The sequence below is a fragment of the Vigna radiata genome, chromosome 6 (genome assembly GCF_000741045.1).
Source record: "Vigna radiata var. radiata cultivar VC1973A chromosome 6, Vradiata_ver6, whole genome shotgun sequence".
In the NCBI taxonomy this organism is placed as follows: domain Eukaryota; kingdom Viridiplantae; phylum Streptophyta; class Magnoliopsida; order Fabales; family Fabaceae; genus Vigna; species Vigna radiata.
Genome location: NC_028356.1, coordinates 28,473,097 through 28,485,238, shown reverse-complemented (window position 1 = coordinate 28,485,238; position 12,142 = coordinate 28,473,097). Strand labels below are relative to the sequence as shown.

The 12,142-nt window shown below is 34.2% G+C and overlaps 1 protein-coding gene across 2 annotated transcripts; it reads left to right on the top strand.

Annotated features, from left to right (window-relative positions):
* Nucleotides 1-1,532: 1,532 nt before the first annotated feature.
* On the top strand, nt 1,533-8,637 carry LOC106763670 (receptor-like serine/threonine-protein kinase ALE2). 2 transcript variants are annotated; one of them, XM_022782361.1, is made up of 8 exons: nt 1,533-2,139; nt 4,313-4,402; nt 4,479-4,577; nt 5,247-5,615; nt 5,699-5,965; nt 6,780-7,169; nt 7,272-7,512; nt 7,816-8,637. In XM_022782361.1, exons 1-8 carry the CDS (start codon nt 2,070-2,072, stop codon nt 8,474-8,476), a joined length of 2,187 nt encoding a protein of 728 aa, XP_022638082.1. In that variant the 5' UTR covers nt 1,533-2,069; the 3' UTR covers nt 8,477-8,637. The 2 variants fall into 2 exon arrangements, with proteins under 2 accessions (XP_022638082.1, XP_022638081.1); XM_022782360.1 differs by having other exon boundaries at nt 7,251-7,512.
* The last annotated feature ends 3,505 nt before the right edge of the window (nt 8,638-12,142 follow it).

The following is a 12,142-nucleotide window of genomic DNA, read 5'->3' as shown; positions in this document are numbered from 1 at the left end:
GCACCAATTCTAGTTTTACCAAACTTTTCTAAAACTTTTGAGCTAGCACATGATGTCTTGGGAGTTGGCATAGGTGCGATTTTGTTGCAAGAAGGACATCCAATGTGCCTCTTATAACTATCCCACTTATGACAAGGAGTTTTATGCTCTTGTGAGGGTCCTTCAAATTTAGGAACATTACATTGTTTTCAAGGAGTTTGTCATTCATAGTGACCATGAGTCACTCAAATATTTGAAGGGCCAACATAAGTTGCAAAAGAGACAAGCCAAATGGTTGGAGTATTTAGAGCAATTCTCCTGTATGATTAAATACAAGAAAAGCAAATCCAATACTGTGACTGATGCTTTATCAAGAAGAAACAATTTTTTATCCACTTTGGTAGCCTAAATTCTTGGATTTAATAACATAGTTGAGTTATATTCTTAAGACTCTCCACCATTTATGAAGAGTGTGTACATAAGTCTTAAGGAAGGTTTTATGTGAATAATGGGTATCTTTTTAAATAGGGTAAAATTTGTACTTCATCCACTATTGGGTTACTACTGGACATATAAGATATATGTCTCGACATGAGAAAATATGTTAGAAGTTTTATACCAACTAGAGATAAGACTACTTCAGTGTATATATGTGAGTGTAAATCTCACATTTACATGAGAGAATATTAGAAGTCTCTCACTAACTAGAGATAAGATCAATTCAAAATATATAAATGAATGCAAAAGATATTGTAAAATTGAGTTAAATTTAAAATCTATTTATTTTAAAAAAATGACTTAGATATATTTTTAACTAATTACGATAATAGTATTATTTCGTATGATCTAATATCGTTTTAGAAGTGTAGGTAAAGCTATTTTAAAAAAGAGCACTTGTGTGTATGTGTAGTGTAATAAATAAACTTTGTAGTTCAGTATTAGTAATAAATAAATTTTGTAGTTTTGGAAATAAATAATTTGTATTATATTTTAATAATGCTAATAAACAATAATAATATTCATTCTTTATTAAGTGTTATTTAAATTTAGTTATAAAGAAGTAAATTTTTTTTAATAAAACATTTATAATTTTTTAAATAATAATAAATGCACACATATAAATTAATTATTTGATCTGTATCGTTCTACAACTTTATTTTTTTTATGTACAATTTTTTACCTTTCAAAATGAAATAAAAAATTTTAAATGTAAGGAGAGCGGAAATAATCATAAAAGCAGAGAAAAAAATAATCACTAAAATGAAAAACGAAAAAAAAAATGGACAATTCAATGAAAAATATTAAATTATATTATTTTAGTAAGAAAAAAAAACCTTAAACAATTATTATAAAACAATATAAAAGAAGAAAGAATAAAGACAACAGCTATAAAGATTAATTAATGTTCTTCATAAATAATATTAAAAAACTCTAAAAACAATGCCAAAACCAGGAAGAAGTAGTAAACAAAAAGAATGAACATATGGTTTCGCACATGGGAGCATTTTGATTTGATAATCAGATGAATATGATTTGAGAAAACAGAGGCCCACCTTCTTCCATGATGCCGCATCACATTGGATCAGTTCTCTATAGGGAATTGCGTCAGCCTATGAAGAAAAGAAGTAGTAGAACTGTTTCAAATGACGCCATGAAACGGCTTTCCATTTGTCGTTTATGGCTCCCACACTCACTCACAAACTCGTGTTACACCATCAACACATTCATTCATTCACCATTTCAACAAAATTCTCTTCTCTTCCACCATTTTTCTTTCTCTCTAATTTCTCTCTACACCTTTCTTCCTCAACAATATTCTTCTTCTTCTTCTTCTTCTTCTTCTTCACCTTGTTCGTACAAGCGGCGTGTTATCGGTGCCGTTGGTCCTCTCTTTTCCTGCATTTCTGGGTTCTAGAAGCTTCGCATTCCTCAATCCACCGTCATCTTTTACGTTCTTCTCTCTCCTCTAGGTTTTCCAATTCGCCTGCTGATGCTTCCTTTGGCGTCTCACGCCACGCACTCCAATGCCGCTGCTGTGTACACTGTAACTGCTGTACGATAACGACTTTCTCCGAGCTCAATTACTGACGATGATTTTGATGTCAACCTCCTTTGTGTTCATCCTTGCTTCCCTTCATTTTTTGCTTCTCTCTTTCCAAGGTATCAAACACGATGATTCCTTCCTGTTGTTTACGCTGCTTAATCATTTCGCATGCTGCTATTATTTTGCTCTCATGAATGACTGTCAACGATTTCACGAGCCTTTGTCGTTTTCTGCCGCGTGAAATTTCTTGGAGAGAGGTTGGTTTTCAATTGTGCAGGGTCTTTGAATGGTTACACCAGGGAGAGTGTATGACGGTGGAAGGAAATCTATGAAGATTGAAGAATTAATTTGTTGAGGTTGAGCCGTAGCATGTCAAGCTAATATTTGCACATTAGCTAACATGTGGCAGACAATGAAATTGGTGAATTGTAACTATAAGTTACCTAGTGCATTTTCACTGTAGGACGATGGTTGTTCAATGGGTTGATGTTGACAGCACCTAACTGTAGTAGAAAGTATTATGACTATTGATTATGTCGGGAGTTCATGTTATGTTTAATAATTAGTTATATATTCAGTACTGATTATGGACCTGCATTGTCACATGGAATTGATTCTTGGGCAGTGCAAATCCTACAAGAGAATAAAACCGACGTAGTAGCCATGAGATGTTAAGTTGGAAGAGGGGGCATGAGATAGGATTAAAGATGAATGTATTAGAGAGAATTTGGCGTATACATCTGTTGCTGAAAAATGGTAGCATCTCAGTTTAGGTGGTTGGATCATTGGGTGCATGTGCATAACACAAGTAAAGCCTAGTTAGGAGGGTAGATTAGATGGAGAGTATCCCTAATTACCTATTACTAGAGGTAGAAGAATACTGAAAAAAATTATAGGAGAAATCATTAAGAAGAATTGCAAGGGCAATATTATGGTTTGGTGAATGTAGCTGACTGTATCCAGTTGAAAACAGTTCGACGTTGCTGCATTAGATATTTAGACAAATAAATTCGTTTCCAAATTCAATGTTTTCATTTGCAACCCTGGCATTCTCTCTAGAGAAAATTGATCTGAATGAAATGTAATACATTCTGGGGGCAGGGATTCCATTTGAATTCAAATTTGGCCTAAGACATATTGCGATATCTTTGGTGGTTTTTGTTTTAATGGGGCATGTGTTCCCCTTGTATTTTTTTTTTTTTTTCATTTAAGAATTTTAGGAGAAGACTTGTATATATGGGATCTGTTGTGTGCATGTGCCTAGTAAGTCTGTGTTGATGTGTCAGCATCTGCTGTGCAGTTGAACATGAGATAGTGTCTCCTGTTCTTTAGTGAAGCCCAGGACAAATTATATTTTGGCTCATTTCTCACCAACCTTTGTCATTCAAAGAAGTATTAGTTGAAAAATGCATTCGCTAACATCTTCCCTGTAGTGTTTTATGCAGACCAATGATTTAGCACTGGAATACTTGAAAATCTAAATGTTAATTAATGTAGGAAATCTATTGTTTTATATCTTTGTATTCAATAACACTAATTCTCTGCAAATGTGGAGTCTATTATAAATTAATCTTTTGACAATGGTTACATGATGTTTAAAATGCTTCATCTTTTGGAGTATTTAATGATTGAACTGTAAACAGACATTTCTCTCAGTGGCTGTTGAACATAATATATTTTAAATTATTAGATATTCCTATGAACAAACTTTCTCATTTTCTTATTTAAGTTTCTTAAAATTGTTTGGTAATTATGTCTCAGACTCATGTTTTATTCAATTTTCTTAGAGAAGGCCACCTTCATCTTCCAGTTATTTATCCAATTTCCTTTCATAGGTGTGTTTTGTTATCATTTACCATATTGCTGGCTTGTGTACCTGACAGTTGGAGATTTAATACTTTATTATATTTCCATTAATCCATTGAAAAGGATATTAGAGAATATGCATAATGTATAGGCTCTTGATCATGAAAAATACTAAAGCCAGATTAAATTAAATAAGATGGTAGTATAGAATCCTTCTAATATTGGATAGATTTTTTTCTAAATGAATCTTATGCTACTTTTATATTCTTGAGCTCAGTTCATATCAAATCACTTTGGAATTCATGGAAAGGATTTTAAATGGAAACGAAAGTCTTTTGCCTACTAGGCAGAGGTGGCTACTTGAGAAGGAGTGTGACTAATTCATTTATTTTTAAATGATTTTAAGAGATTCCTTTTGACGTTTTTTCTGCAAATTTAACTATGCTGCTGTCTATAACACTGTGATAGGTTATTTTTTTGCAGTGAACTCAGTTTCTATGAATGTCCCATTTGCTTCATCTGAACGAGCTAAAACATTGTTACTTAAACCTTTTAGGCAATCTCTGTCTCAAGGTAAGCTATCATATTTTTCAACGGGTCATTATACTTCATGTTTACTACGAGACTAAGAATTAGTTTTCTTATGTAGGTCCTATTGTGACTCCAAGACCAAAACTTCCTCATTATGACCATCATCACCACAGTGGTAAATCTTATCCTGTGGTTCCATTCCCCTATAAAGACCCAGGTATTTCCTGAATGTTATACACTCTTCTGCTACTACTTTTACCATGGTCAGGGCTATTTCTAAAATCTCAATGGCTTTTCTGCTGATGCAATACTTTAATTATAGTCCTTTTTTCTTTCATACAATTCTCTAAGTTTGTATTTTGTATTGTGTGTTGGTGAAAGGAATCAAAAATTGATTCTTTTAATGTATGATACTGTCATACATGGTAAGATAGTGTAAATAGGCATGATGTCAAAAATTGGATTATTTGGAAGAATCATTCGGATCTAGTTTGTTTGATGCTTGATTACTTTTTCTTTTTAAATTAATAAGTATACTATATTTGATGTTTTCTTCACTAGGTAAGGGTAAAAGTGCAATGGGGTAAAAGAAAATTTTGGATTGTATTAGTTTCACAATGTTATTTCAAGATGCCTTCAGGTTCTCATATTCTGTTGTCTTAAGGTATGGTTGACCTTAAAGGTTTAGTAAATATTTAATACATTGGAGTGGAACTAGATATTCTATAATGGAAAATTCGAAGTTTCAGTTGACATGAGTGCGAGTTCAATCCTTTTCTTATTAAATTGCACACAATTATGTGAAACGGCATTCCGCACATCTTTGTTATCTAACATGACTATACCATAAAGCCATACACTCACCATACAAAATAATTTCTTGCAGCTTGTAGCCAAATCTGTACTGATCCATTCACTGCAACTCCTTTTGGTTCACCTTGTGGCTGTATATTTCCCATGAAAGTCAGACTAGTACTGGGTGTAGCTCCTCTGGTTGTTTTTCCAGTCATTACTGAGTTAGAGATTGAAGTTGCATCTGGAACATATTTGAAGCAGAGCCAAGTGAGGATAATAGGTGTCAGTGCTGACAATCAAAATCAGTGGAGAACCATTGTCGATATTGACTTGGTTCCACTTGGGGAAAAATTTGACAATACCACTGCACTTCTGTTATATGAGAGGTTTTGGAACAAAAAAGTTCATTTAAATAGGAGCCTTTTTGGTGATTATGCCACATTGTACGTTGCTTATCCAGGTAGTAGTTTCCGTTTTTCTAATGACATTTTACGTTATCATTATCATATGTTACTGCATGAGACTAATGCAGTTGGTATCCAGGTATTCCATCATCACTGCCACCTGGATATCTAATTGGGAGTAGTCCCCTGCCCAGTAATACCGTTGGTTTCCTCCCAACTACTGCTTCCTTCATGAAAGAGCACGAGAAATTGACTCTTAAAACCATACTCATTATTTCTCTATGTTCTGCTGTACCCTTTTTAGTTTTGGTTGGAGCATTTTTCATTTTGTTGAAATGGTGGAAAGTTAGGAGCTCATCAAGAGCTATCGGCCCTTCACTCACGTCATATCTAAACAAGAGATATGGTATAGCTTTTTACTTTACTGTGTATGTTAATATTTTCATAAAATAATTTTCAGATGCTTATATAGAATCGGAAGAATTTGTTGTTAGATTGGTAAGCAATTTATTGTAAATTATGCTTAACTGAATTAATGCCTAAAATATCATTTGTTAGGTTGAGTATAGTTCCATTTGCAACTTTATTTTATCAGTTCACTAAGTTTTGCTTACTATGTGCCAAAGATTAGTCTAGTCATTTCTTTTTCTTTGAAAAATACTTGGACAATATCTTTTTGTTTTACACTGGCTTTTAAAGGTTTGCCTAGCTTATGAAGTAGTTAATTTTGTCTCACAATTAAATTAGATATTTGTGATTTACATGTGGACCATTATATAATAATGGTAAAACAGATTCTTATCCCCATCAATATAACTACTATTTCAAAAGGATAGCGCTTACTTTCCAAAGGTTAGTCAAGTAATCTTTCTTACTGGAAAAAAATTTCTTTGGAGGCAATCCTTTGGTGGGCATCTGCTTGTCCCTCAAGGATTCTAGGCCTGTCATTGGTACTTTGACTGTAGTAATATATCCTTATATCATATTTTCTACTAAAAGGACGCTGGTATTTCTATTGGATCAATAAGTTAGTGAGATGCCCTTTACTTTTGGTGGCTATTGAATATACCTACAATCAAATAGACTGGTGAAGTCAACATTTTTCATATTCCAGACAATGAATTCCACTTTATGTTGTCTTGGACAGTTGAGTCTTGATAAATTTTCTTCGTTATGTAAACTGTATCATAGTTGAAGTGATAAATGGATGGATTATGCAGGCTTGGAATCTATGTTGTCAGGCAGAATTATGAGCTCAAGATCTATGTCCCTTGTGTCCGCTATTGCTGCTTCTATTCTCTCCGTTAAAACATTTTCCTTTTCCGAGCTTGAGAAAGCAACAGATAAATTCAATTCTCATAGAGTATTAGGAGAAGGAGGATTTGGACGTGTTTATTCTGGGACATTGGATGATGGAAATGAAGTTGCAGTTAAGCTGCTAACAAGGAATGGTCAGAATAGAGACCGTGAATTTATTGCAGAAGTTGAGATGCTAAGCCGTTTGCATCATCGTAATCTTGTGAAACTCTTTGGAATATGCATAGAAGGGAGAAGGCGTTGCTTGGTTTATGAGCTTGTTTGCAATGGCAGTGTTGAGTCTCATTTGCATGGTAATTATTACTTATTTTCTTTAGTTCTGGGTGTGTGCCATTTGTTCAATTTATAATGCTTTCTATATCAATCAAATTTAGTTCCTGTTAATGATCCTGAAGGTGATGACAAGAAAAACTGCCCTCTGGATTGGGAAGCACGGAAAAGAATTGCCATTGGATCTGCAAGAGGTTTGGCCTATCTACACGAGGATTCCAATCCTCGTGTAATTCACCGAGACTTTAAAGCTAGTAACGTGTTGTTAGAAGATGACTTTAACCCTAAGGTTTCTGATTTTGGATTAGCCAGAGAAGCGGGTGAAGGAAATAGTCATATTTCTACAAGGGTCATGGGTACTTTTGGGTATGTTCTAAGACTTTGTCCGTGGGATTTGGATTTAGCATTGTTTTGAGTTCCACTTCGCGGCTTGCGTTTGAACCTAACTGCCATAGCATGTGGCGGTGGTTCTGTGTGTATGTACGCGCATGCTGTACGGTTTTCAATTTCTTTAACATTAGATAATATCATCAATCAACATCATAAACTTATTCTCTATGAGATTTTTATTCTTATATAATGTTCAACTCTAGATTGACGTTATATTTTTCATGCCATCGTAAATTCCTAGCCTTTAACTTATGCAATTTCTACTATTCCATTTGGCAGGTATGTTGCCCCAGAATATGCAATGACAGGCCATTTACTAGTTAAAAGTGATGTTTATAGTTATGGTGTTGTGCTGCTTGAGCTTATAACAGGCAGAAAACCAGTGGACATGTCTCAACCTCAAGGAGAGGAGAATCTTGTAACGTGGGCTCGACCACTGTTGAGATACAGGGAAGGTTTAGAAAAGCTGGTGGATCCATTTTTGGCTGGAAAGTATGACTTCGATGAGATGGCAAAGATGGCGGCTATTGCTTCCATGTGCGTCCACCCGGAGGTCACTCAAAGGCCTTTTATGGGTGAAGTTGTGCAGGCTCTTAAGTTGATCTACAACGACACCAATGAGAGTGAGAAAGACTCTTTGTGCCATGAATCGGATTTTGGAGGTGACCTTGTGTTTTCTGATAGCAGTTGGTTGGATGGTGAAGGGGTAACCCCGAGATTAACTTATGGACCTGAATCTTCCCTCATCACTATGGATTACAGTTCTGGTCTACTAGAAATGGAAAAGGGAACATCAAGCTTGAATGCAGATGAGACATCTTTGCCAATCAGGCACGGAAGTAGATCAGGCCCCTTGAAAACAGCCCGGGGTAAGCCATCCTTTACTAAGCTTACTCGAAGTCGCAGTGATCATGTCGTATCCTTCCAATCTTGTTTGTAATGATGAATTGATGGTTACAGCGTTTAAGTTTTCATGATATTTATCAATGGTTAATAGGTTAAGGTTTGACAATTATTGCGTTTGAGAAATTTACAGTTTCAAACAAGCGCCCAAAGGGGCTGATTTACATACAGTTACTGGTGTGGGTTAAGCCCTCAAATCCCTACATTTTTAGAGTTAGATCATAGAAGGAGACATTTTAATTATAATTCTGAATTGATTTAATTATACAAGTTTCTCAAACCAAACAGTTAAACTTATTTCGTTGGAGAAAAAAGCAAAAGTGGTTAAAATTATTTTATGTTAAACTTTATTCAAATGTTATTTCAGTTTCTCTTTCAACTCATACAAGTATAGAATGTACACGGCATACAACTCATAACAATGATTGTTTTACAAGTACGTTTATTTATATTTTTAAATTCCCTTTCTTATGATTATTAATTTGCTCGTTACATTTTTCATTTTTTTAAGCTCTCTTTTTCTCACTTATTTTATATATTCTTTTTCATTCTTCAGGCTTCCTGAAGTAGTGTGAAAATACTGAACTACACAAGTGCTTTAAATAAAAAAAAATAAAAATAAAAAAAATAGGATGTTTAAGGAGGGTATCTAGTCTTTTTCAGGAAATAAAGCTTTTAATCTTTTATGGTTCCAAAATGGGTAGATATCATTAACTCAAGTGGGACTTGCATACATATTCGTTCATTACTTTGTGAGAAGGTGTCAAATCGGAGAAGAATTAACTCTTCTGTTTCCTTCAACGTCAATCTAATATTGAATATGGAATAATGATATGTTCATATTTTTTTTATAAGATTTTAACATTTTAATATTTAAAATTACATCATAATTAATAATTATAATCATAAATATCACATAAAAAATTAAAATATCGTAAAAAATGTTATCAAATATATTACTCTGACATATATTAATCAGCACGGTGTCTAAATCAATTTACAACTGTCTCTTGGTAAATTATCTAATAAAGGAAACTATTGAGTAATCAGTTGATCTTTAAAAAGATTGTTTAATTTAGGTTTAATTATCCATTGAATTCTGGATGTTGAATTTTCGTTTGATATTTGTTTTAAAAGTGATTTAATTGAGTCTCAAGTTTCTGATTTTGATTTTAATAAGTTCCTTCCGACCTTAACTTTACGCTTACTAGAACCGATATTTTTCTTTTCTCTCCTCTCTTGTTCCTGTAATTCTGAACACTTTTCTCTCTCTCTTCTATTTCTCTCTCTTCTTTCATGCAACCATTCACAATCACCTATTGTATTTTTTTCTTCTCTGAAAATGAACCACCATCCTCTCATCACCCTTTTTTCTACTATACTAATCTTTTCCACCACCACCACCATCCTGTCACTCTCCCAGGTTATCATCACCAGTAACAGCACCAAGAACCAGTCACAGTTTTTCTTTCTCATGAAACTCTCCCTCCACGGGAAGTACCCCTTGAATTGGGACGCTGGAAAACCTGTGTGCAGCTTCACTGGATATGATCATATCCCACAGAAATAACACTAAGAAATACTAATGGACAATTGGGTATGGTGGAGGGGATAAGGTGCAGAGATTTTATCTGGGGTGAGGTAGATATTTCGCCATGGAAACGATAGCAAAAAAGAAAAAGATGTGAGTTTGACATTGTAGTATGATTTACTGACCTTGAATGTGAAATGCCAACACCCAGAGAAATAAACAAAGCAAATGCAATGACAGAAGCAAGTGAAGAAAAGAAACAAAGGAGAAGAAACGAAAATATCTGAATATAGCAAACGAAATGGGTGAATTGAATGGTGAAGAATGGTGGGTTGGGAAGCCCCTTTTATAGTGAAAAAATGAAAAAGGGTTAGCCAGTCATAAATATCAGAAAGTGATGATAATCTTAGCAAATTTAAAATAATAAATGGGAAAATAAAATGGACATCATGTTATGTTCATTGTAAAGCATGTTGTTGAAAATTTTAAGATTTAAGGTAAAATCAGTGCCTCTGTTTCCGTGAGAGAAACAATGCATTAGTGCAGGGAAAATGTTTGTTTAACACTTCATTTTGACACAAATTTGACACCGGCCCACGTGTCAAATTTGTATTGGACGGTTGAAGGCATTAAAAAAATCTATCTCAAAAAGCAATGAAGGGTAGAATTGGAAATCTGAAAGTATGAAATTGGCGGTTTCATTTGATTTCTTCTTTGAGTTTCGTTTGTGAGTTTTCATTTTTCATCTCTAACATTCGCGTCTCCTTTTGACCTTGATTCCATTGTCGCCACTCCCATTTGCCTTGCTTCCATTGTCGCTGTCCCATTCGCTTCTCCCATTTGGCCTCTCTCTCCGATTCTTTGCATCCTTCGTGTCTCCATTGGGGTGGTTTCGAAAGTCGTCATCTCAAGCGAAGGTGGTATTTGGCAACGATTGTGTACCGGTAAGTTCTATTTGTGTTTTGGGTGTGTTTTGCAATGTGTATTTGGGTGTTATTTGGCGTTTGGTGTTTTGGGTGTGTTCCCTTTTACGTTTTCTTTTGTGTCTTGCATTTTCGGTGTGTTTTGCAATGTGGCTGTGTTTGTTGTTTTGGGTGGAACCGTGGTTTANTGTTGTTTGATTTTAGGTTTTTTTGTGTTGTGAATCCTAATGTACCATTGCTTTATTGTGCAGTTGAAATGGCGTCCGGTAACCCAAAGGTAAGTTAAAGTTTAGGTATTACTTATGGTTGTGATTTTTTATGTTAAGTAATAAAAATTTATTCTTTTTATAATTTTTTGTAGTGGCGGGTTCGTCAGTCTNTGGATTCATCTGTCATTATTGAAATGAATGGGTTACTGAGAAAAGTACATGTGGAACGAATTGGTATGACACTGTTTCAATGGCAAAAGCATGCCACAATATACAAATGTAAGTAAGAATATGATTTTCATTATTGTTTGATGATTGGGTTGATTTTACAATTGGAATATTTTCATTTCAGGAGGAATTGCTTGCAATTAGAAAGCAATATGTACGTGATTGGATCCTGGACGACGAGAACATAAGACTACTGGATGCGCTAGAGGTGTATAGATTGTTGTAGGATAGTTCTCCAGTGTAAAAATATAATGTAGTGTAGTGTAGTTTCTTTTGATAGGATAGTTGTCTTGTTTAGACATGAACTGAACATAGTAAGATAGAATAATGTATATGAAGACAATGTTTTATTTATATATATGAAGACATTCTACAAATTGTTATTGGAATAAGATGATTGATTTCAAGATTGTTTATGTGCAATGTAGAAATGATTGTTGATTGATGATTGATGTCTAAGTTTGTTTATGTGCAATGTATGAAAGTGCCATAGCAATTAAGGCCAAGTTCTGCAATATGTGCAATGTTTGGAATAAGATTCTTTTATACATTTCAAGACATTGTACAAATTGTTATTTGAATAAGATGAATGATTTAAAGAATGCTTATTAGCAATGTATACATGATTGATGACTGATGTCCACGTTTTCCTTATGGAAAATGTATGAAAGTTCCATATGAATTAAGGTGTTTTCCAGGTCAAGTTGAGTTGTTTTTCGTATAAGTGTGTCTAGGTTGGTTGTCATGGTTGGGAAACCCCATGATGTACAGGGGGTCCACCCTAGGTCATGAGATGAAGGTTGTACAATTCT

Bases quoted from the DNA above. Each gene is read 5' to 3' on its own strand.
- LOC106763670 (XM_022782360.1), top strand. From the start codon at position 2,070: ATGATTTTGATGTCAACCTCCTTTGTGTTCATCCTTGCTTCCCTTCAT. The intron at 4,578-5,246 runs GTATTTCCTGAA...AATTTCTTGCAG, and splicing joins ATTCCCCTATAAAGACCCAG to CTTGTAGCCAAATCTGTACT. The intron at 7,170-7,250 runs GTAATTATTACT...AATCAAATTTAG, and splicing joins TGTTGAGTCTCATTTGCATG to TTCCTGTTAATGATCCTGAA.